The following is a 23,894-nucleotide window of genomic DNA, read 5'->3' on the forward strand; positions in this document are numbered from 1 at the left end:
AACAAAGAGAAATAATAAGCAAAAGAGTAGCAGTATCTGTCTGTGCTCCTTTAAAAGTTGTCCTTTTTCTTTCTTCCCTCCCTCCCATATTCTGTGTGCTGTTTGTGTTGATGTGGAAAAGGATTCCTTGTTTTATTCTTAAGCTAGCGCCCGCCCCGGTTGGTGTTCAAATAGCACTTGACTCTGCCTGTGATGTCTGTATCTTTTCTTTAATCGAAGGTACAGAGGTTGAGTATAAAATTAAGACTGCTCAGATAGGACAATTAAGTGCACTGTACAATTTTCCCAGTTTACAGGTCTATACTTTAAGGGAAAAGTTGCAAGAATGCTGAAAAAAAAAAAAAAAAGACCCCACAAAAAACCCAATAAAAAAATCGAACATGATCTCATTGATGAGCATAAAAGAAAGAAAAACCCATAAAAAACACAAAACTTTGCCAGCCATTTACTTGACTAATGAGCTTATCTTCTCGGACGCGACATTACAGCGCTGTGAATGGAAACAGACTCTACACTCCCATAAAATGAATGATTGCTTTGGCTCCTACAGTTTTTTTTTTTGTACAAAAAAAAAAAAGATGAAAAAAACCCACAAAAACCTTTTTTTAAATATAAATGTTAAGAAAATTTTTTTAAGGAGAAAAAGGAAAAAAAAATCACAACACTTCATTATGTTTAGGGGGAAACTGTATTTTAGGGTTCATCGTCTTGGTGGTGTACAAGACTTGTTCTTCATTTTGGTAGTGGAAATTCTATGCCTTGGATATACACAGCTCTTCAGGTTGTATAAAGAAAAACATGCATTGGGGAAAGGTTTAAGATTATATAGTACTTAAATATAGGAAAATGCACACTCATGTTGATTCCTATGCTAAAAACACATTTATGGTCTCTTTTTTCTGTATTTCTAGAATGGTATTTGAATTAAATGTTCATCTAGTGTAGGCACTATAGTATTTATATTGAAGCTTGTATTTTTAACTGTTGCTTGTTCTCTTAAAAGGTATCGATGTACCTTTTTTGGTAGTGGAAAAAAACAAAAACCACAGGCTGCCACAGTATATTTTTTTAATTTGGCAGGATAATATAGTGCAAATTATTTGTATGTTTCAAAAAAAAAGACAAAAAAAAAAAAGACAAAAAGACAAAAAAAAAAAAGAAGAAAAGTGTGACATTGTACAGATCCAAGGCCATATGATGGCTCTTTGGGGGAATGCTGTGGAGATGTCACGCTGCTGGCCGTCACAGAGGGGTGTACATATCTTTTTTGCGTTCTTTTTTCCTGCTGCCATACTGTATGCAGTACTGCAAGCTAATAACGTTGGTTTGTTCTGTAGTGTGCTTTATGTCCCTTTCCTTCTATCACCCGACATTCCAGCATCTTAACTTCATATGCAGTAAAAAGAAAGAAAGAAAGAAAAAAAAAGCTTAAAAAAAAAAAAAAGAATAAAAAAAGCTTAAAAAAGAAAAAAAAAAGAAAAGAAAAAAAAAAAGGAGAAAAAACCGTTTTGCAGTTTTTTTCATTGCCAAAAACTAAATGGTGCTTTATATTTAGATTGGAAAGAATTTCATATGCAAAGCATATTAAAGAGAAAGCCCGCTTGAGTCAATACTTTTTTGTAAATGGCAATGCAGAATATTTTGTTATTGGCCTTTTCTATTCCTGTAATGAAAGCTGTTTGTCGTAACTTGAAATTTTATCTTTTACTATGGGAGTCACTATTTATTATTGCTTACGTGCTCTGTTCAAAACAGAGGCACTTAATTTGATCTTTTATTTTTCTTTGGGGGTTATCTTTTTTTTTGGGGGGGGGGATTTGGTTATTTTGGGGTTTTTTTGGTGTTTTTTTTTTTTCCTTTTTTTGTTTTTTTTTGGTTTTTTTTTTTTTTTTTTTAATTATTATTTGGATGACCAAAGGTCATTACAACCTGGCTTTTTATTGTATTTGTTTCTGGTCTTTGTTAAGTTCTATTGGAAAAACCACTGTCTGTGTTTTTTTGGCAGTTGTCTGCATTATCCTGTTCATACACCCATTTTGTCCCTTTATTGAAAAAATAAAAAAAAAACCTTAAAGTACACAGTTGTCAGCTTCTGGTGTCCTCATTTGACACACGCTGTAGGTGGCTCCCAGCGGCAGGCTCTAGGACAAGGTCCCCGGGCAGGGGTGTTTTGGGGTGCGCGCTCCGAGCCCTGAGGAGCGCCCGCTGCCCAGCTTGCCCTTAGATAAACCCCCTTTATGCTGAGGAAGAGGATTTTGGGGCTATAACAAGTTAAGTTGTCAGTGGGAAGCGTTCGCAGTCTGGACATGTAGTTTTGGGGGGTGTTTTTGCCTCCCTTAGTTGAGGACTAAGTTGTGACCCCCCCACCTGATAACTGGCGGCATCTTTGGCTTCTGCAGCAGGGATTTCCCTCCCCAGTTTGGCAGTGCTTTGGCAGAAGAGGTGAGCACAAAGTAGCCTTACACCCCCCCCCCCGGGACTCCCCCATCCCTAAACCTAAAGGTTTTGGGGCTGTGGGGTGAAATCAGCACCGGCGCACACGGGTACATGGGCAGGAGCTGATTTCTCTCGGGGGGGATACACACCGCGGCTCCGGGATCGCACCCCAAAGCTCCTGACATCATTCCCGGCTGGAGGCTGGAGCTGGGAGCTCCCCTGCTTTCTCCCATGGGCTTTTTTCTTTTGGTGGGAATCGCAGGTTTATGAAACATTTCATGTGCATTGTCTCTAAAATCCGGGCTCCAGCGCAGGTCTCCCCATCCCTCCCTTAGGGGTCTGTATATGTTGTCAGTTTGACAAATACTGCATGTTGCAGCATCTCTTTACTTTATTAAAGCACGTACTGCTGTGATATTGTCTCTTGCTGTTCCTAGTGTAATGGATTTAATACTTTTCTTTTTATTTTTTTTCCTTTTCCTTTTTTTTCCTTGATTTCTGTAAAACCTTCCAGTTGTTCTGTCGTCTTCTCGTGATGGCATCGTTTGTTGCCTGTATTTTGCCCAGCGCCTTCTTGAAGGGGAAGTTTGGGATTTAAAAAACACAGGAATAGATAATCTAAAGAAAAAATATTATTCCTTTTTTAAGGGAGGCAAAAAGCTCTGGTTTAATCCCATATATGAGGAATGAAGGTTGCGTTGTCCAAATAGTGGGATGAGCATGCAGGCGGGCTGGGAAAACACTGGCAGTGCTCCTGACCTGCGCTGCCCTTCACCAGGCCAGTACCAGCGGATGCTGTGCTGGACCAGCGCGGATGCAGGCACTGCCAGAGGGACCCATAGCACAGCGTAGAGGAGGCAGATCCCCAGTGTGGTGGGCTTGAGGTGAAGGGGATGGATGCAGTGACCATCCCCGCAGTGCTGGTGTACGCAGGGATGCGCGAAGTGCTTTTCAGCTGCCTTAACAGCACAACTTTTGATCCCATGCCATGAAATGTCCATTCAGAATCCGGTCTTTCCCTCTCTTTCAAACTTTTTTATTGCTGGTTGTTCGCTCTATGGTTGGGATGTTGTCTAGGCTACTCGCGTTGGCTGGTCTGCCCGGGGTTGAGTGTAGCTGGGCTGTCTTTTGGAGCGGGTGCTGCATCCCATGTCTATCCTATGGCGGTCGTCATTCCACTACCTTTCTCTACTATGTTTTAGTACAAAACCCCCACAACTGTGTTTTTCGTATAAAGTCATCATATGTACAGACATCTCCAGGCAGATCTGGGCTCCACGTGCTGCTATAAGGTTTAATGGGAGGAAAGCATACACCTATTCATTACTTTCTGTATTGTGCAGTGGTGCATTTGATTTGCAGGTTTCAGAGAGCTGAATTTGCAGGTTTCAACGAGCTAAATGAGCCCCCTGGGTGCTGTGTCACCCTGTGGCCACGCATGGGGCTGAGGTGGTTTGGAGGAGCTTCAGGAGAAGCAGCTCCTGATGTGGAAGTTGTCAGAGCCCTGGCTGGCCACTGAGAGCATAGCTTGTGAATGAGAACACGCTGTCACCTCAACACCAAAGCAGAGTTCACTACCATGATGTTTTTCTGCCATTGGCAATGAGTTAATGGCGTGATAAACCCATTGAGGTTTGTTGGGTTGGGGCGTGTATCCCCATCAGCCCCATCATGGGATCTTGAGCTGCTTTGGCATGACCCACTTAGAAGCTTTCCTGTTTCTCTCTGTGCACAAAGATGTCTCTAAATGAGAGTGATGCTCAGGTAGCAGTGTCTCTAGTGTTAAAACCTCCAACCCCATCCGCTTTCGAGGAGGAATGTGTTGTTATGGCACAGCCCCCTTTGCTGTTAGTATTTAATCTCCTCCAAATTGAATGATTAATGTAATGAAGGCGCTGAACCAGTATCCAGAATTTAGACTACAGATGTTTCGCATTTATTGTGTTTCCAAGGGCTGAGATAAATACAGGAATAAGTGATACCATGTCTTTGCTTGACATTCAGGAGGCTTTGGCGTATCTGACGAGATACAGTTTCGGGGTTTATCTAAGTGCAGAGGTTGTACAAAAGAGAAAAGAGATACCAGCTGCTCTTTTAGCTCCCTCCCTCTCTTTTCCCTCTCCTATCAAGGTTGAAACCCATTTTTGGCGGATGCATGGGCAAATTGTAGTATTGATCAGGAGAGTGATACTGCCTGGAGGGCTCTTTGCCAGTCACTGCAGAGCTGCTGCTCCTCGGCTGCTGGTTTCAATAAGCCACAGGGATCCAGGCATGGGGCAGGAGGCTCAGGGATCCCCTGGGTTTCATGCCCCTTGATGGGATGTATGGTTTGCAGTGGTGGTGTGCTGGTACTGCTTGTGGCAGGGGTGGCCCTGGTGCTCTTGGCTCCCTTGCAAGTCTCATCCAGCTTTTATGTCAGTGTGAAACGTGTTGGGCACAGGCATCATCAGCAGCAAGCCCTCCCTGGGGTGGGAATTGGGCACATGCTATTGACTTTGGAGGAGACACTCACTCCAGTTTACACCCGCTGAAGATCTGGCCTAGGAGCTGCTTGTTTAGTCTTAATACAAGGCTCACTGGTAGCCCCTCAACCACTCTAGTGTTAATAAACCAATTCCCATAGGAGCTGATTCCCTGATCAGGATGCAGAGGTGGATTTTGAGGGTGTGCTGATGATGTGCTGGCGTCGCCAACACTGCTGCAGCCCTTAGCCTGCTGTTTGGGGTAGTGCAGTGCTTGGTGATGGGCTTTGAGCAGGGACTTGCAGCCGCTCTCATTCTCCATGTGAGTAGAGCTGCGGACATTTGCTGTCCCAGCACCCCATTCCATGCTGCTGGAGTTGCCTGCACGCTTTGCTGGGTGCAGGTTGGGACTTTGCAGCTTGAGCTTTGCAGCTGTAGCGTGCACATTGCTTTACATGCAATATCCAACATGTAAAGAGTTGGGGAAGGTCCTCCATGAACCACCCGCCGCGTGGTGTATTAACAGTACCAACGGCTTTAAGAGGGTCTTTAGCACCCGGATGGACTGTGGGTGTTGTGGGAAGCCCTGGAGGTTTTGGGAAAGAATAGGTGGCAATTTGCAGATAGGCTGGCTCAGTCCTTGCCCAAACAGAGCTCCTGGCACAGCTCGGGCATCTCAGTAGAGCCCAGAGGCTTTTCTCCCTGAGTGATCCCTGTGGTTCCTGCATGGTGCCGAGCGATGCTGGATGCGAGCGTGTGGCCTGAGAGGAGGAAGGGCTCCATCCTGCCGTGCCCCTTTGCCACAGCTGGGTGTCCTAGTTGTTAAAGAACCAGAACAGACCAAAACCAAAGCAGTAAAATAAGCGAATGCCTCTCACCGAGGGCCATGTCACACCTTTCTCTCCTCTGTCCCCATGCTCTCTGTAGGTTCGGCGTACCCCCCCGGCTGGCGCAGCGCCCAGGGAGCCCCAGACGTCTGGCAGTTTTCGGATGGAACTCCAAGAGCACTTAAGTTCTGAAAGGAGGTGAAGCTGGGGCGAGCGGCCGGCGGCATCTCAGCATCCGGAGGTGGCCTCTGTCCTGCTGGCTCACCGCATCCCTACGGGACAGCCTTGGAAGTCCCCGTCCGAAGGCAGCGCTCCCCGGGCTCCTCCTGCCTGCAAGACTATCGTATTTATATTTTGTAATAGAGTACGACACTTCTTTGGGGTTGGTTTGGGGTTTTTTGGGTTATTTCTTTGTTTCTTTTGTTATTTTCTAAAATCAAAACAAAAAAGCAAACCCACCCACCAAGGTCAAGGGCTTACCGATGGTTTCAACCTGCTCCTCTCCCCACGGAAAAGACTGTCTTGCTCTCGTGGACAACCCAGCCTGTTGGTTATCTCCGTGCTGTGCCGTGTCTTGGAAGGCACGTCTGATGTGATGCATTAAAAATAAAGCAAACCCCAGTGCAGGTCTGTGGGTGGGTGGGATATTGCCATAATAAATGTTGGAGCTTTAGGTTTTGTTTGCTCTGTCTTTAATTTTTAATGCTAACAAGGGCCAGGCGGCTGGTATGACTTTGTATTGCGTTATCAGCTGCGGAAAACCAAGTGCTGAGTTTACAGAGAGAAAGCTGGGGCTGGTGTGTGGGGCTCCGGTGGGCAGACGTGTTTCACAGAGCTAGACCAGGCCTTGGGCTGTGTCACCCCAAGTCATGCTGTACCCCCGTTGGTGTTTGGTGATGCTGAAGTTGGGGGTGTCCCGGCTCGCCTCCATCTCCCACCTCCTCTTGATGAATGCTGGCTGTCGTGTTACATTCCTGCTGTTAAACTGTGTACTTTCGGGGCTGGTGGGATCTATAACATCCCTTAGTGTCTGTGCAAGGAGTAGTGAGGCCAAACTGGTGGCGAGATGCTGTCGGTGACAAGAGATGCAGAGCTGGGGTACCAGGGGCAGCTGCCATCAGGTTGTCATCCCCATGTCTCCCATTGAGCATTCCAGCCCTTGCACAGCTTTCCCGCTTGCCAGTGGCACTCGTCCCTTGCTCGGAGCTGAGCATCCACCCAAGGAGTTTGCTGGTTCAGGGCCCAAGCGCTTTGCTGCACAGAAGATGGGTTAAGTGTGTGCTTTGTGTGCTGTCTCCGATGGGATTTATAGGCTGTAGCTACTTGTGCCTGTGCCGGCGAGTGGGAATGGACCTTATTTGGTGAAAGAAACCAGCTGGGTAGCAAGCGGAGTCACTGGTCGGGATGTGGGATGGAGCTGAGGCATGGGACAGGAGGGGCTGGCTGATTTATGTGCTTTGTCTGTTAGCTTCAATCTCACTTCTGGTTTTATTCATCTCCTTTCTTGAAATCCAAGCAAGACGCCCAGTCAGGATGACTGCCTCCTGGTGAAACAGCCATAGGGAATATGATGTTTGCCTTTGCAATGGGTGGTGGTTGCTCTTTTGTTTTTCAAAACCCCAGGCTGTGGTTCTCATGTTGCCTGGGCAATAGCACAAGCACAGACACTTTGGTACCTTAAACTTGGCCAGGGGCCATGGTGGGCAGCAGAACAACCTCTACATATAGGTGTAGGGTCAAGTCATGCCTATGCACCATCTCCCTGGGCTCCTGGCTTGTCCCAAAGGGAGCTATTGCTGCTTCTCTTAAGGCAATTTGGTCCTCGAGGCCCAAAATTTTCACACATCCTAAACATTTTTTACCATTTGGAGATGTTTTTGAAGGTTCTTCCTATTCCAGCCTATGCTATCACCTTTGTGTGTGCTTATAAGGGGCTTTTTGAGCCTTGGAAGGGTGAATCCCGTTGCATTAAGGATCCTATTGATCACAAACACACCATCAGTAAGGAGCTAGCAGCTCCCATTAGCTGCTGGCATCCCAGCTCCTGCCCCGGGGTATCTCTGCACCAGGCAGCTGCATCAGATCAGGGCTAACGGAGCTATTAATGCAAAGGGGGTTGCTCTGCTCTCTCTACATTGCAAGCCAGGGATCACCTGGTACCTATCTACAGCAGGCCTGTAGTGCTTGTAATGAAGGGCAGCTGGGAAGCTGCTTTACACAAGGGTTTTTTAGTGTGCTGGTCAGGTTTAGGGGGTTTTGCCCTCATTTTGTCTGAGCATGGGCAAAGCTCAGTTCATGGATGGCTTCTGGGATAGCTGATTATGCTTTTGATGCTCTGCCTGGTGGAATGAATATGCTGTGCTCTGCTTTCTCTGGCTGTGGCCCATCTCTCCTCCAGCAGCGAGTGCAAGGAAGGTGTTTCTCCCAGGAAAAGCAGAAGATAAGGAAGCAGTGACAGCTAAATGCAAAAACAGAGGTGGGGGGGAAGTTACACTTGTTCTTTCCTGAAGTGTTGAAGGTAAAGTGAGATAGTCTTTAGCGTGTATGATTTTTACTTAATACAGGTGTTAACCCCCCCCAACTCTTAAGACTTTAAAGTAGCTGCAGGGTTTGTGTTGCCTTAAAGTTGCAAATACATGTAATGAGTGCTGTGAGCCCTTTGTAAGTGCTGGGGGCTCCTATTCCTTGTTATTCACAGGCTCCAGGGTCTGCAAAGCGACAGGGCAGCCCCAGAATAAGGTTTTGATGGAGCTATGAGGGTTTCCATTGCTTTCTGCAACCTGGGATGCTGTGTGCTTTCACTGGGGGTGTCGTCAGGATTCTTTTGTCTGGCTGCTGAGGTTTTGGGGCAAGAGGGGCAGTATCCCTAGGGATTTTGTATTTTAGCGTATTCCCAATGGATCAGTCTGCAAGCTGGAGTTAAAAAGTGAACTATGTTTGGTCTTAAAAAAAAAACAAACTTCCTAAAGTTTGGAGTTTTTAATAAACAAAAGAAAGGCTCTTTCTTTTCCAGACCAGGGGCTGAGATGAGCAAGATACCTGGGAATTAGCTGGGTTAGCTTTGATTTTTCTTTTGGGTTGACAAAGCTGCTTTCAGACTTGAAGGCGATTTGACTGTGCTGTATTTTCTTTCTAAGCACACTTTCGTGACCCTAAAATGCAGCAAAGGTGAAGTCTTTTGTGAAGTTTAACTTAAATTTTTGCTTTCAAAATAAGATGCATTTCGGATTCATGATGTATTTGGGCCTTGGGCTTTTGCAAGATGAGAAAGGTCTTTCCAGAATGGATCTGAGAACAGATCTAAAAACTTGTGGATGAGATTCTAAGCAACATTCCCAACCCTCTGTGCTCCATTTCAACCCAAGCTTTGTGTTGGATACCAGTGGTACCCCCTACTTTGTGTTGGGTACCAGTAGCAGCATCTGGCTCAGGAGCATCGTGGTCTTGGTGGGCAGCAATGTGACTGAACCCTAGGGGAAGGCAGAGGGAAGCACCATCCTTCTTGGGCTTATCTGAGGTTATTTTACCAACCCTGCTGTTTACCCTGTACTTTTGGTTTGCATCTCGTTTCTTCTGTTGCTGAGTGTGTTTGAGCTGCCTGGATGCTGGTGAAACCCAGGGGTGAGATTTACCTGTAGGTTTTTGGTGGTGAGGTGGAGGACCTGCTAAACATAGCTGCCTCCTCAGGGCTCTCTGCTCTGCTGTGATGTTTCATGTGATCCCAATATAAATTACTATTGAGGAGCAATCTGAACAACCCCCCTGAATGAGAGTGGTGCCTCTTTGCTGCTTTTTTTAGTCTCTGCTTCCCCCCCAATTTAACCATTTCATGTGTGATTAGGCATCATCATCCAGTTGTATGCTTCAAGTCTATAAAACCTTGCTGCCCCTCCATCCCAATACCCCCTGAACCTCCTCTCCCCTGGAAGTCACCCTCTTTAACATTCACCTTCCACAGAGGTCCAACTAATTATTCCCAAGAAAAGATGGAGCTGGGGAGGGGTGGAACACACCAAAAAAAGGCTCCCAAACCCAAAATATGGCCCTTATTCCTTAATCTCACTGGATAGAGTTACACATCTGGTAGAGGCTTGTTCATTGTTGCTATTACTTTTATTGCGTCTTTAGCAGTGATGAAGTTCAGATGGCAGAACCAGTGGGCCCCAATTTAATTTCGTCTGGCCTCCCATAATGAGCACGATGTGATCCCTGGGGAATGCCGGCTCGGCTGCGGTTCCAGTGGGCAGGCGCCCATGTGCCGCGGTGATGGGCAAGAAGTGATGCAGACAAGACAGATGGACAAGGGGGGGGAAAGGAGAAATCAAAGCTGGGATGGTAACGGGCAGATGGAGGTCTCTGCTATGTGAGCGTCAAGTACTGCAGTGAGATGGATGGGTGGACACATGGCTTTTCATGTCAAAGCCCAATAGCAAGCTCAAAAGGTGGGTTTCCACCTTATTTGATGGCTGGGGTGTGCGCGCTGTGATGCTTTCTGAGGTTGCTCTAGCCCTGATGGCTCTTCTCTGGCAATTTCCATGGCCCTCTGGGTTTCCAGTGGTGATGTATAGAAGCTCCCACCTCCTCCCCAAATGTCTGCAAATGCATGTGTCTAAGGGCTATACAGGATTCATTTATGGGCCTCCCGTTGGTGGGATATGTGCATGCAAAATGAAGGTTGTATTTGGCTTCTCATATTCAGATCTATATTCCATATTGTGTTGACCAAGCAAAACAACTCAGCCCCTGTGCTGAAGAATGTGATGGACTGATGACTTTCAGAAACATACTGTAAATCAAGGAGGCTAATAAATACTTGCTATTAATAAAACAGGGCTACTGCCTTTCAAGTTATTTTCACATTTTACAACATGTTAATTTAAATGGCATGAAAAAGGCAATACTTTGAGGCTTTCCCTCTTTCCCCAGCATGGCTGTTGCTAAGCTTAACTGCCTCAAATGCTCAGGCAAGATGGGTTTTTCCTCAATGAGAAGGTCTAGATGGAGTGATAAGACCCCTGCCCGACCCCATGGAGCTAATGAGGGGCTGGCTCCAGAGACAGGGGCCCCTTGGCAAGAGGTGGCCTCTCTCCAGCTTGTCCCTATGGGTTGGCAGAAGATCCCCAGAGCTTGTCCAGATGAATGCATCAAAGAGCCTGCAGCCAAAAGCTGTACCACCTGCACCAGCCCATGCTAAACCTTTAATGCTTCCCAGTTGTGAGCAAAGCTGCTCCATGTGGTAAGCGCATGGGAAGAGCATCCACAGGCTGCTTAACCCTTTCCATGGGGTTTCTCTGGGTCTGGACCCCATCCACCACTAGAGGTTGGGTGAAGGTGCTGGTGGCCGAGGGCCTCCTGTGCAGCACACCTGCATGCAGCAGAAAGTGGGGCTGTGAACTTGCTTCTTGAGCATCTATAGCAGAGCCTGTAGTGCCTATGGGGATGCCGCATTGCTCTTTAAATAGCTGTGCCCTTGCAAACCTGGGACGCTTTGGAAGTAGGGGATGGAGCCGTAAGTAAACCTGTGTTTTCTTCTTTATGTGAGTGTCTGTCATTTCCATGACCTCCTCTTACAGCAGAACCCGGTGGCTGTGAGGCTTTGGTCCCCCTTCCCTATGGATGAGATTGTCCTCTGGCAGCCCTTATCCCATAGCTTACCTCTGGAAAAGCCCCTGTTGGTAGGCACCATGGGCTCTGCCTGCACTGCTCCCCTCAAGCACCCCTAATTCCTCTATGGATAAACTTTATTCTTCTACATTCTCCTTCCAACTGACCTTTTCCTTGGCGTGCTACGCCGGGGTTCAGCTTTTCCATTTGGATGCTTTGGGGAAGCAACATCCCTTTGGGAGCTGCTTTGCACCTGGCTGCTTCTGTTGGCTTTTATTTTTTTGCTGCCTAAATTCCCCTTTCAACTGGTTTCCTCTTTATTTTCCTTTCCTCTCTCCCTGCTGAAGAGATAGCACCTTCTGCAGCTGTAGTGATTAAAGGGGAGGGGAAAAAAGAACCCAGCTTATTTAAAGTAGAGCCTGGCAACATAAAATAAGGTGTGGAGGTGACGAATGATCCCAGGGTATGTTAAAGCAGGGGCTGGCATTTTCGACATCGCTCCTACCCGTGGCGTGTTTGAGCACCTCGGAGACTGGCTGTTTTGAAACACTGAGCATCCGCCCCTGGGCCCTAATTTGGGCAAGTTTAAAAACGTCCTCTGGGATTTAAGTCAAGTCCTTGCTGTTTTCCTCTCCCGGAGACCCTGGTGCTGCCGTATGGATGCAGGGCTGGAAGGGGGACAAGAGGATGAATCCCACCGCAGCCCTGCTCTGCCTCCTGATGATGGGCACCATGCCCAAGTGTGGAGATGGGGAAAGCCTCCCTGGATTTAAATGCTTTTTAAAGGCTCTTGGAAGCGTATTCCTGTAAGAGGCAGTCGGGAGAAAGGGTGGAAAAGAGCAGAGCTCATTGCATGCGAGTAGCAGGGCAGGCATGAGGAAATTATGCATTTTCTGGACTGGCTTATTCCCTTCTGTGTATTAAACATTATTTTAATATTCAAGTGACAATGTTTTATAATTAAGCTAAATGTAAGAGCTGGAGGACGCTGGAGAGCTCGGCTTGGTGTGAGGAGGTGAGGAAGGCTTCCACCCGCTGCCCAGGATTAACCCCAGGTTGCAGCATCCTCTGCGGCCACGCTGGCGAGGACGGTGCCTGGCTCTCAACCACCAACACGCCCTGCACTTGGGCAAGTAAAACCTTTAACTCATAAAGGTTGTAATGTTAATACAGGAGAAAAGCCTTTTAAAAAATTACATTAGTTCACAGACATCTATTGAACTCATGAGGGGAAATCTAGCCCCTGAGAGATAGAAACTAAAGAGCTGAGCCATAAACCAGTATGATAACATCCTTATTATAAGATGCAAATTAAGGGACCCAATTCACTTTAAGAAAGCATTATGAGTATTTAATTTTTCTAGTGGGAATATCTCTGAAGTTGGCCTGTGTGTGGTTTTTTGTGCTGTGTACTTAAAGAAACCCAAGAAGAAAGTAAGTCAGGCCACGAAGAAGCTGCTGAAGGCAGAGTTGAGGATGCTGCGTGGTTGTGTGTGTGGCAGAAGAAGCAGCTTATCATGGTGCTTATCATGGGTTGGAGAGCGTGTGTTCACACTGGATTCAGATGGGGACCACAGCTAAAGCCAGCAGCTTCATGGTGGGTGTCTAAAGGTGTAATTGGGGTCGGAACCTGCCCTAGGATTGAAGTACTTCATCTCCAGTGAGGCTAGCTGGGTTCTCCTGCATCTCTGGTCAGCATCTCGGTGCTGACACTGGTGCCCTGTGTGTCAAGAAGAAGTACTTTTGACTTTCTTGGCAACCTGCTCCCTGCCCTTGGTGTTGCATCTCCTTCTGGAGGGCAGCTGGGCTGCTGTGATACCCACAGCGGTGTTGGTTATTAGGTTATAGACAACATACAGGCTGGTGAAGGGACCATAGGGCTTTTGGGTGCTTCGCTTGAGGCACCGAATCACACCATGAGGGATTTGAGGCTTCGCCATATCTTCCAAGTTTGTTTCTTTCCTGGCCATTTCTTGTTTCCCAGAGCCTTTTAAAGTTACTTTACAGTTTATCCCCTCCTTCTGAAGTCAGAAGGTGGCATAACCACTGCCTTTGCCCTCACTATGAGATGCTGGAAGTTGAAGTTTGGAGCCATGAGAAGGACATGGCAAGCAAGGTGGTGGCGGTTGGGATAAAAGGCAGAGAGCCTCAGTGTTCAGTCCACTCTCCATCCAGCTTTAGGCTGGAAGGTCAAGACTTGTTCAAAAAAGCAAAGAAAAAGTGGTACCCTTAATTCGCATCCCTAAAGATAAAAGGCCTGGCTCAGCTGCCTCTGCTGGAGCCTCAATGGGAGGCTAGGATTGTCTTTTCATAGACCACAACTCTTTGCATGCGGCCATCCAGCCAGTTCTTTATCCAAAGAGTTTTAAACTTAGAAGATAAAACAAACCCGTACCCTGCAAGGTTGTTTTTCAGGCAGGCATTATACAGCTTTCCTATACAACGCACGAGGTCGAGGGTTGACTAAAATAGGGAGAACAGGTAAATATGTTCATTTGAAGCCCAGGGATTAGGTGGTTTTATTTGTCTGGAGGAGTTGTAGAGCATCTCTCCAACTATGGAGATGAAAACTGGGATGGGGGCTGCAGCCGGGCTTTTGGGTTGGGCTCCATTCCCACACTGCAGCTGCTGCTTGGGGTTTGGGGCATGAAATAACAGGGTTTTCCAAAGGCTGGGATAATCGACTGTGGGAAACCCCAGTCTCCAGCTGGACCACAATGGCGGTGTGGGTCTTGAGCTGTGCATTGAATCCTGTTTCTCATCCCAAGGCTGCCCCCTTATCCCCTTTCTGCCAATTGAATACTTAGGTTTTTCCCCTCCCAAACTACTGTTTACAGGGAATTTTGCTGCTTTTTAAAGCTGCACTGATGCAGTCGGCAAAGACCATAAAATAGTGGTAGGTAGTGGCTGCTGTCAGGCTCTGGGCTGACTGAACCCTTAGAAATATAGACTCCTTGCTTTGAGTTTTCTTTTTAGAAAGAAAATAAATCCAGTATTCCCTTCTTTTTATCTTGTTTGAGACTCATAAATTCAGCAGGTAACAGGGTTAGTGGACCGGCTAGGCAGCTGTATGGGGCCATAGGTTAGTTAGGATGGAAGTATTTATGGGGCTGTCGTTCAGCTGATCCCTGGTGGGGGGGCTGTGCTGGCCAGGCGGTGCCAAAGGGGCCTCAATACTTGTTGTACATAGTATTAAACACCTACTAAAACAAAAAGAAACACCCCCAAAGTCAAACAAAACAACTTTTTTGGGGTAGAGTGGGCCATACCAGGGTAAGATACAGGATATCTCGTAGATATAGACTCATAGAATGGTCAGGGTTGGAAAGGACCCGAAGACCATCCAGTTCCAACCCCCTGCCATGGGCAGGGACACCTTCCACTAGACCAGGTTGCTCCAAGTCGTGTCCAACCTGGCCTTGAACACTGCCAGGGATGGGGCATTCATAACTAAGAAAATGAGTGTTTTTCCCCTCCTGAATCCACATAGGAGCACCCAGAGCATGATACACACAGCCGAAAGTCACCCTGCTGCAGAGACAGGGGGGAATTTAACTTTTCATTCACAAAGTGAACTTTGTGGGAAGGTGGAGAGTAAATATCAGGATGATGCACAGCTCATGGCCGGACCCTGGTGATAATCTCTCACTGCTGGTGCTTTCCACACGATTTCCCAGCCCCTAAGCCTCCCCCTCCCCTCGATTTAGGAATAGGAGCCCCATAAATCCTTCTCGCCCTGCTGCTTTATCGGGTGCCCCAGCTCCTCTGTGCAAAACCACGGTGCGGGTGGCAGGGCGAACATCTGCACAGGGGATATCCTCCTGCTCCCTGCCATCGCCATTGCCAAGGCAGTTGTGGTTTTGTAGCTTTTTAGCCCCGAAATGAGGAAGGATGTTCTTCCTTGTGGTTTGCAATTATGGCGTAGGAAGTAACAAACGTGTTTCTGCATCCCAGGCCAGATTCGCTCCCCTGCAGCTGAGCGGAGATGAGGGGTGATGCATCAGGAAAGCAAAAGCCTGATGGTGAGTGAGTTATGAAAGTGATTGTAAAAGCTCCCTGGGAGGTTAAATGCAGGTCTGTGCCCATGTGTGGCTCTGGTGGTGTTTGGGAATAGGGTTTAATATCACGCAGCACCTTGCCTGAAAGAAACCCAAACAAAATAACCCAACCAAACTAACATAAACCAAACCAAAAAACCCCAATCAAAACCCCAGCCTCCCTTTGTGCCTGGGTTGCAGGGGTTGGGAATGTGTTGCCCTAAATCCAGCCTCCACCTTCAACCCCAGAAATTCTTCAGATCTTGGGAGTAAGTGATGTGTTTGTCTCGCACACACACCCCCATTGCAAGCTGATGTTTGCACCACCAAAGCCTAGAAAAGCTTCAGGATCAGCACCACCAAAGGGCTGGATGGTGAGGAGCTTGGCTGGTCCATCAGTGGGGATGCTCTGGAAGGGCTGCAGGGAGGGTTTGCTCCAGGACAGAGTGATGCCTGATATCTGGTTTGCCATCACTCCAGAGATGGATTTGGGTTTGGCTTGATGGTGGCTCCTTGAGAGCTGCCACAGGGATGAATAAAGCTCGTGTGTCCTTGCTATGGCAGAGGGTTGGAACTAGATGGTCTTAATGTCCTTTCCAACACAAGCCATTCTATGATTCTATGTGTGCCTGAAGTGTTTTGGGATAATAACTTAAGAAACAGTGAATTATTGATTTACAAGCAGCACAAGCAGCTGGCCTGTACCTGGTTATGGGTGCTCCCTCCCAGCTGTGTGCCAACCACAGTGGGTTGGGTGGCTGATGGCTCCTGGGCACATCCATCCACAGCAGTGATGTTTCTGGGCACAGGTTTTCTATGGAAGAGCATGGTCCTGCCTGGGGCCAGATGTGTCTGCAGAGGTGCTTATCTTCAAACCTCCCTTACATATTCCCACGAGCACGACGCAAGGTCTGATTTTTATACCTGCTCTGATTGAAGGAGTGAGAAAGAGCAGCGCTCAGCATCAAAAATCAGTGGGACTCATAGAAATACTTAATGCTACAGGATTTATTTTAATGATTTTTCTCATTTTGATGTGTCCTGCACTGCACCGAGACGGTGGAGGTGAATCCTCCCCACATGGGGAGGTGCAGCCAGGAAGGACATGATCTTTGCTGATAGCCCTGGCTTGGACATGCCGTTCCCTCCACCAGGATCCCCTGTGCTGGGGCCCTTCTGCCTGCATTGTTGGCAGGTTTCGGCATGACTCACAGGAGCCTGGGACAAGGTGGGGTGTTTCCTTCCAGGTCAGGATTTAGGTGGATTGGCAAAGGGCTGTGGGAGTGCTTGTAAGGTGTCTTTTTTGCATGTTGTTGTTGGTTTTTTCCTTCTCCTCACTGCAAGCAGCGTCAGGCTCTGCCTTCACCCAGCAGATAAGTGAGGAAGGGTTTGGGCTGCTGGAGATGCACATTTAGCAATCGCCTGCATCTCATCCTGTAGCTCTGCTCAGCATCTTCCCTTCTCACCACCCCACGAACTTCTCCCCATCTCCAAAGAGGTCAGTTCCTTCAGTCTCATTTGGGGCCACTAATGCAGCCCCTCCTCACAGGTGCATTAGTGATGGGAATTGCCTCACACTTACATATGTATTGCCAAACTTGGAATAATAGAAGTAACAGAATGAGAGCAATGAAGCTGCCACATATCATTGTAACACACATCTAAGCCTTTCAAGACTCAGAGCTCCGAGGCTCATGGAGAGATAAGCAATAAGCAGTAATTAAAGATGCACACACTACACAGCTCTGAATTGCAAGAGGTTTTGCAATGGATGGACATGCTGTTGTGCTGGTTGAGGTCCTTGCTGTGGGAGTTTGGGGTGTCTGTGAGGATCTACAGCTGAGCAGCCGCTTGCATGTGAGAGATGCTTTGCATTCATGTTACTATTACTATTTAATGTGCATTAATCACTGCAGCTCCAACTCTGCCAGTGCAAGGCTTATAGCCTGGCTATTGCCCACCCAGAGCCAAGCCCGGCTGCACTTCTGGTACCCCGTCTGCTGCAGATTACAGACCTTGTGTGGGCTAAATGCAAGGTTTTATGCCACTGGTTCCCATGGTAATTATGTATCTGCATGGGATAGACCCGAGGGCAAACCGTCCTGGCACTCCATCAGTGCTTTCCTACGTGCGCTTCTGGGAAGCGGAGGGACAGCCACATGCATGACCTGTTCTTCTGGCCTCTCCTCAATCACATTGCAGCCTCAGGTGCATTTTTAGCTCCTCTGAAATGTTTTTGGGGGTGTTTTTCACGTTAGTGCCTCAATCACTATTATTTTTTTCCCTTCCTTTGACATGTCCGAACCGTTTCATCCCATTCTTGGTATTGACATAAAAATGCAGCTGAGAAAACACTGAAGCTGCTTCACCAACTGCCATGCCAAGAAATAAAGTAAACCAGAAAGTAGTTATTGCACTGAGAAGTTCCTCTTTAAATAAGCTTGGAGCAGGGGGGAGAAGTGAGAGTACTTGGTAATTAGATTCTCTCTCTCATCCTAATTGCATTACTAATAAATCAGCTCTGAAGATCTGTTTCTTTTTAAGTTTTCTTGAATTTAGCCTTTGTCTCAGAATCTTGGAACAACAGAGCTGGGGTAAATATGATTAACCCATAGTTAATTACTGGGGTATTTCAGCTCTGCCCTGTGGATGTTCATCCCGTGATGGTTAACCACCGGCCTCTCTAAACCAGTCCCCTGCCAAACCTGGGGGAGAGGAGCAGTGCTGAGCTGTGGTTACCAATATTGTTTAAGTAAAAGTGCAGGAGAATTTACATTAAGGGATAATTTGGCACACACATGAGCCCAATGGAAAATGAATAACTTTTCCTCAGCATGCCTTTTCATTCTGCCCTTTTACCCCCCTCTCTTTACATGGTTGCTAAAAGGCCAGGGAGTTTTAGTTTAGCAAATACATAAATATCTCCTTCAATTTCAGAGTCCTGGGCCCTGAATCCCTTTAAGCTCAGATTAAAGCATACGTATGTTGTATATTTTCTTTCTTAGAAGAAGTGAGGATGTTTAGTTAGTATATAATTATGTACGGGATCCATGGGTTGGGGATGGGTGTGGGGAGAAACCCATGAGCCAAGCAAGGGGAGGACAAAGTAAAACCCCTCTGAAACAATGTGGGACATCCTCTTTCCCTTAATTAAAACCAGGGCAGGTCTCTTGCACTAAGAGGTGAGTGACGAGGGCTTTTTGGTGACCTTGCACCGAAATCTCATGCTGTTGAAACCTGGTGGTTGCACAAGAAGGTACCATGCCACAGGACTCCCACACTGTCAGAACAAATCACGGCTCCCAATTCACCAGTGGTTCATGTACTTTGATGCACTGGTTCACGTGCGCTAGGTTACATCTCTGTGACACATAGTCAGACAATTTATCAGGAAAATCAGTGCTAATGGATTAAATAAATAAATCTTTGGTGAATATGATGTAAATTCTGGATTGAAGGAGTTTGCCCTCCCTGCTGCTTGACTCTCATCCATGCTTTGCACAGTTTTATTGGTATCATGCACAAGTTTCTACTGGGTATAAAGACAAGGACTGTTGTCTGACAACGTGGTCACCTTCAGTAGGAAAAAGAAAGTTAATGTCCCAAAACACAACAACCCATGGGTGATTTTAACTGGAAAACTTGGGACACTGGAGCAGGCTATCTCCATTAGGAGAGAGTCAGTGAGACTGGAGCTGCTCCGCAATGGGGGATGACCAAGGGTAATATGTGCTCTTGCTGTGACTTCACTTATAGAGCACTGTCCCATGGGGTCTGACCTAGGTGGGCAGAGCCAGCTACAGGTCACAGGCTCCACTGACAGCCCCAGGCATGACCAGGGCCAGGAAGCCAGCCAGGGAGCAGCTAGGGACAGAGATGGAGAGGAAGGAGGAGACAAGGCTATATCCTTTAGGATTCACCTGGCCCACTAACCCTGTTATGCTGCTCAGAAAGCACCCAAGGCTGCCTTTCTTGGCCAGGGATGGGAATGGCCTTCAGCTGTGGCCATCCACTCATCACCCACACATGGGGCACCCAGTCCACTGCACGTCCAGCTGTTCCTGGTTACAGAGGCCTAAGAAGTAGCTGATGGGGTAGCTGATAAAGGCATGGGCTGATAGCAAACTCAGGAGCAAAAGGCTGGGGTTGAGTGTGGAGGCGGTAGCAGCAGGTTGTCCTCCTATGGTGAGAGGCTCCTGTGGTTTTGGGTTTTCCTTGATGCTCTCTGGATGTCTTAGTGGGTCCCCTGTGAGTGTGAGGGGTCCCAGTGCCACCCAGCAGCACTGTGATGCCAGTCTTCGCCCAGGATCTGCTCTGGCTTCTGCAGCCTTGTGCTTGTGCTTCAGCTGGCTTTGTTTCTTTGGACCTGGGAGGCAATGCCTGTGGTGTTCATTTGAGTTTGGCTGGCTCAGAAAGCATCTCTGGACTCAAAAAGCCTCTGGGACTGTGCAAGGTCTGTGCTTCTGAGCACAGGTCATCAATGTACCAAGTGTACTCTGGATACAGGGGAGCAAAGCTGCATTGCTTTGGGAGAGAAGAGAGGATGTTCTCACCTAGTTTATAGAGGACGGAGACTTCGACAAGGTGCTTCTCGTTGAGCTTCACTTGTGTGCCGTGCTGAGCCTTATGTGGCACCTCATCTCAACCTGCTCATCTACGTGACTACTGTGGGTTGTTCTGAATGAGGAAGACTGGATGTTTGCTGGGAGGTGTTCTCCATGGGGCAGGTGAGTGGTACCCATATGCTGTTCTCTGCTGCTGCTCTTTAAATTGTTCCTTTCTTTAAGATTGTAGCTCTTTGCAAATATGTGTTATCTCCCCATGCCCGCAGCATGGCGTCTGCAGTGTATATTATATCACATCATCTTTCTCTCATGTTTGCCATGGGGACAGGAAAGCTTAGCATGGATTATGCATTAGAGTTTTGGAAAGCCTCTATAGCTCCCTGGCACTGTAGGCTCAGCTTAGCCCTTTGTGCAAGAGAAACACACTGGGTGTTACGAGTGTGCAGGATTGTGTAGTGCTTCTTTGAAGACATACCTCTAGAGCTGGAGGCATGGTCTGTGCTGGCGTGTTCATTGTGAGAAGATGCGTTGCTCTGTTATCCTGGCAGAAATACGTATTTCTTCCCTGTACCTGACAATTCCTGTTTTTGGGAAGGGCTGTATTTTAGTGCTGCAGTGGGCAGAAGAATTCAGATGACTGGCAGGTTTATCTTAGGGGTCTGAAGCTCGTTGGATGTCCCTAAGCACTGTAAAATTACTGAAAATAACCAAACTATATCACTTTGGAACATCAGCATCTCTTGTAAGTACTCAAAGGGAGGGAATATTCAACCTCTCTGATGAGTAGCTTTGTACTGTGACTAGCTTTGCCCTTGCTGGTGAGTCAGGGATGAAACCAAGATGGGTTAATTCCTCTTTACCTTGGGGAAGTAGCAGGGGACCTTGCAGAAGCAAATGTGGCTGGAGACCAGATGAGGTCAAACTGCTGGATTTTGCTATTTAAATACCCTCCCTCCGCAGTTTAGTGAGTGGTGGGGTAGGGCTGGAGGGAGGTGGGCAGGATTTGGGGCTGGGGGACCCCACAGTGTGTCCTGCCTGTAACTGGCGTGGATGGAAGAAAGTGCAGCAGATGCTGGTCCTGCATCAAAGCCAGACCAGCTACTCTGGTTCTAGGTCCTTTTATTTCCTTTCCATCCCCCTGGGCTTGGCTCCATGCAGGAGACCCAGCCCAAGGACACCTTTTCTTCCTTTTTTCCCACCACAGAAGCACTGGAGCAGGCTTACCCAGTCCCAGCATGTCTGGGGTCTGCATCGTGTTGAGCTCAACCCAAGTCTCTTGAGACACAAGGCTCTGTCTCCAAACACCACCAGTCTTCATGGTCCATTCCCCTTCCTTGGTGGTGTTCTATCACCTTGTACTTGAAGGCACCACAGCCCTGGTCTATCCTCCCCACAAACCACCCTCCTCTCCTCTGAACACCCCAGCAAAGGTCAGCTTTATTCATTTTTGGCAAACCCTCACTACAACTGGCTGGACTGGTTTGAAAATGCCTGGTGGCAACCTCATGAAAGCTTGTTTGAGGATTGCATTTCCCAGGCAATGAGCCAGTGGCCGGGATGGTGTGACTGCACTGTTAGGTGTCCCGCTATACACACAACCAGTCCAGCCTGGCTTCATCCATCATGGTCTTGCCATTGCCCAGTGGTAGCCTGAGGTGTGAGCTTGGTGGTGTTATGGTGTTGAAATCATTTTGGCTGCTTCTTCCTCAACCCTTGCATCGCCATGGGATACCTGGCTTTAGCTTTTGAGTAACTCCAGCAGCAAGGATTGCAAGATAAAGACTTATCTATTAAAACATCATCCTTGCCTCCTGCGGACCCTGAGCTCCTCTCATCCATTCTTGTTTGAGCGATTAAGGATTGTGCCATTAGTCTACCCCTTAATGAACATTGAAATGCTGTCTGGAAATGAAAAGGCGTGTGTTTTCCTTGACACAAACAAAACTAGAACTATTTTTCACTGTAGTATGGTCCTCTAAGTGTTGGGTGTCACCTTGCCGGAGCTCTGGCAGTGCCCTCATCTTTGAACTAAACCGAGAAGTGGGAATCTTGTGGCTGGTAATAGCGAGGCCATTATTTTAAGGATACAAATGTTTAATGTACAATAACGAGTCACATAATGAACGTCCAAATGAGTGATGTTTTCTTCAGTTTTACATTCCCAGAGGCGCAGAAAGTATTGGTCACTTTGACACGGAAAGCAGCCAGGCAATTACACTGGCGTGCTCCAAAAAGAGATTTGATTTCATAACTCAAAACTTGAAAAAAGGCCCAGAAACACCCTGAGCTTCCTGGTTGCTGCTTTGAATTCAATTGGCCTCCACTCCAGCTTAAAAAGGGATGTGGGGTTTAGGGCTGTATTTAACTCTTAGCACCTCAGAGCTAGCACTGGATCTTGGGAAGTGAGGATGTGGGAAGGAGAGCAACAAGGGGCATCACATTTTTCTTTCTATGGAAAGGGAAACTAAAATGAATGGTGTCTATTTGCCCTTTGCAGCAAGGGGGATGCTGTGATAGTAGCACCCCAGTGGGGCGATAACCTCTCTGGGGTACAGGTGGGGTAACACCAGCCAGGAGCAACGCTGGCTTGCTTGAGATGGAGATCCTCGGGTTTGGGTGATGGTCTGATCCTCCCACTGCCATGGTACTGAAACTCCCTGTGGCTTTGGTGTAACAGGGTTTTGCCCAGAAGCTTTCAGTACCTTCTTCCTTTTTTGCCTTATTCATAAATGAGTTAATGAGAGAAGTCTTGTGAGACATTTTGAGAGCTTAGGCCTAAGTCTTAATTCTTCCCTTATGGAGATTTTGTGGAAAACAGTACCCCTGTCATTTTACCTGGGCCCTATCAATTAATTACTTGTCATGCTGCAGAAGACAACGGATCCTGAGTCATTTCAGCAACAGTAGAAAACCAGTCTCATGCATATGTGCATGGGACGGTCTCAAATGAAATGTTGCCTTAGAAAGCAAAGTTCTAGTGTAACAACAACAAGAAAAAAGAATTCCAGGTTTTATCTATTTTACCAAAGGCTAAAATGGATTCTTATGTATATTTTATAAGAATATTTGTTTTGTGTTTAGCCCAGCATTAAGGATACTTTTTTTCTTAATAAGCTCATGTCAGAGCTCCCGTAACCGTAGCCTGAAGGATATGTTTTGTGAAAATGAAAAATGATCATATTATTTACCTATCAATACCGTGCAACGTTGATCAATGCAAACCAGCAGCGCTTTCCCCCCTCTCCTGCTCCCACCATTCCAGGAGGCGGGTTACCCTGTCTGGGCAGTGCTGGGACTTTATCTGTAATATGGAGCTTTCAACTGCCGGGCCGACAAAATGCCTCTCTGACAGCCAAGCCATTAATTACCATCATCTGAGCCTAATTCATTCATCCCTTTCCCTCTCATGCAGAGGGACAGGGAGGGCTGAGGGCACTTGGGGAAACGTAGGCATGATTCCATATTCGTTATGCGGCGAGCGCTGTCTGCGACTTTGTTGGTTGCAGTGGCTTTAATTGAATTGGCTTGCCAATAAAGCTGTTGTCATTCAGTAAGTGAATTTGTTGTACTACTCGCACCACAGCTGCTGCATACAACCAGGCGTTTCCTGAAGGCAAGCCAACCTTGTGCTACCCTGGCTGGTTATTTTTCTTTTTGCCTTTCCCCAAAACTCATCCATAACGTGCCGCGTAATATCCTTTGGGTGCTATTTCCCACTAGGGAGAAATGGGTGTCACATGCTTGAGCCCCTTTTACAGGGGTACATCACAACCCCAAAAAGCAGTGGCTGTGGGTGCTGGTTATCCCTCAGGGTATGGGACTGTCTGGTCAGCCCATGTGTTCTTTCAATTAATGGGCTCTGACCTCCGTTACCCTGTGCTGGTCATGATAGAGCATCATTGTTCCTAGCAGTAAAAATAAATACAGAATATGACAGATAATGTATTTTGTTAGTCAGGAGCT

General features: G+C 47.2%; 1 protein-coding gene across 1 annotated transcript in view; it reads left to right on the forward strand.

The window, feature by feature from the left end:
* The window catches only part of BCL11A (BCL11 transcription factor A), a gene marked incomplete at its 3' end in the record, with an annotated part of 72,989 nt that extends 67,072 nt beyond the window's left edge, over positions 1-5,917 (forward strand). The window contains exon 4 of the mRNA XM_080616513.1: positions 5,826-5,917. Within this exon, the coding sequence (XP_080472639.1) occupies positions 5,826-5,917 (92 nt within the window). The remainder of the gene's footprint in view (positions 1-5,825) is intronic.
* Between the last annotated feature and the right edge of the window lie 17,977 nt (positions 5,918-23,894).

The sequence above is a fragment of the Psittacula echo genome, assembly GCF_963264785.1.
Source record: "Psittacula echo genome assembly, chromosome: 4".
NCBI lineage: Eukaryota > Metazoa > Chordata > Aves > Psittaciformes > Psittacidae > Psittacula > Psittacula echo.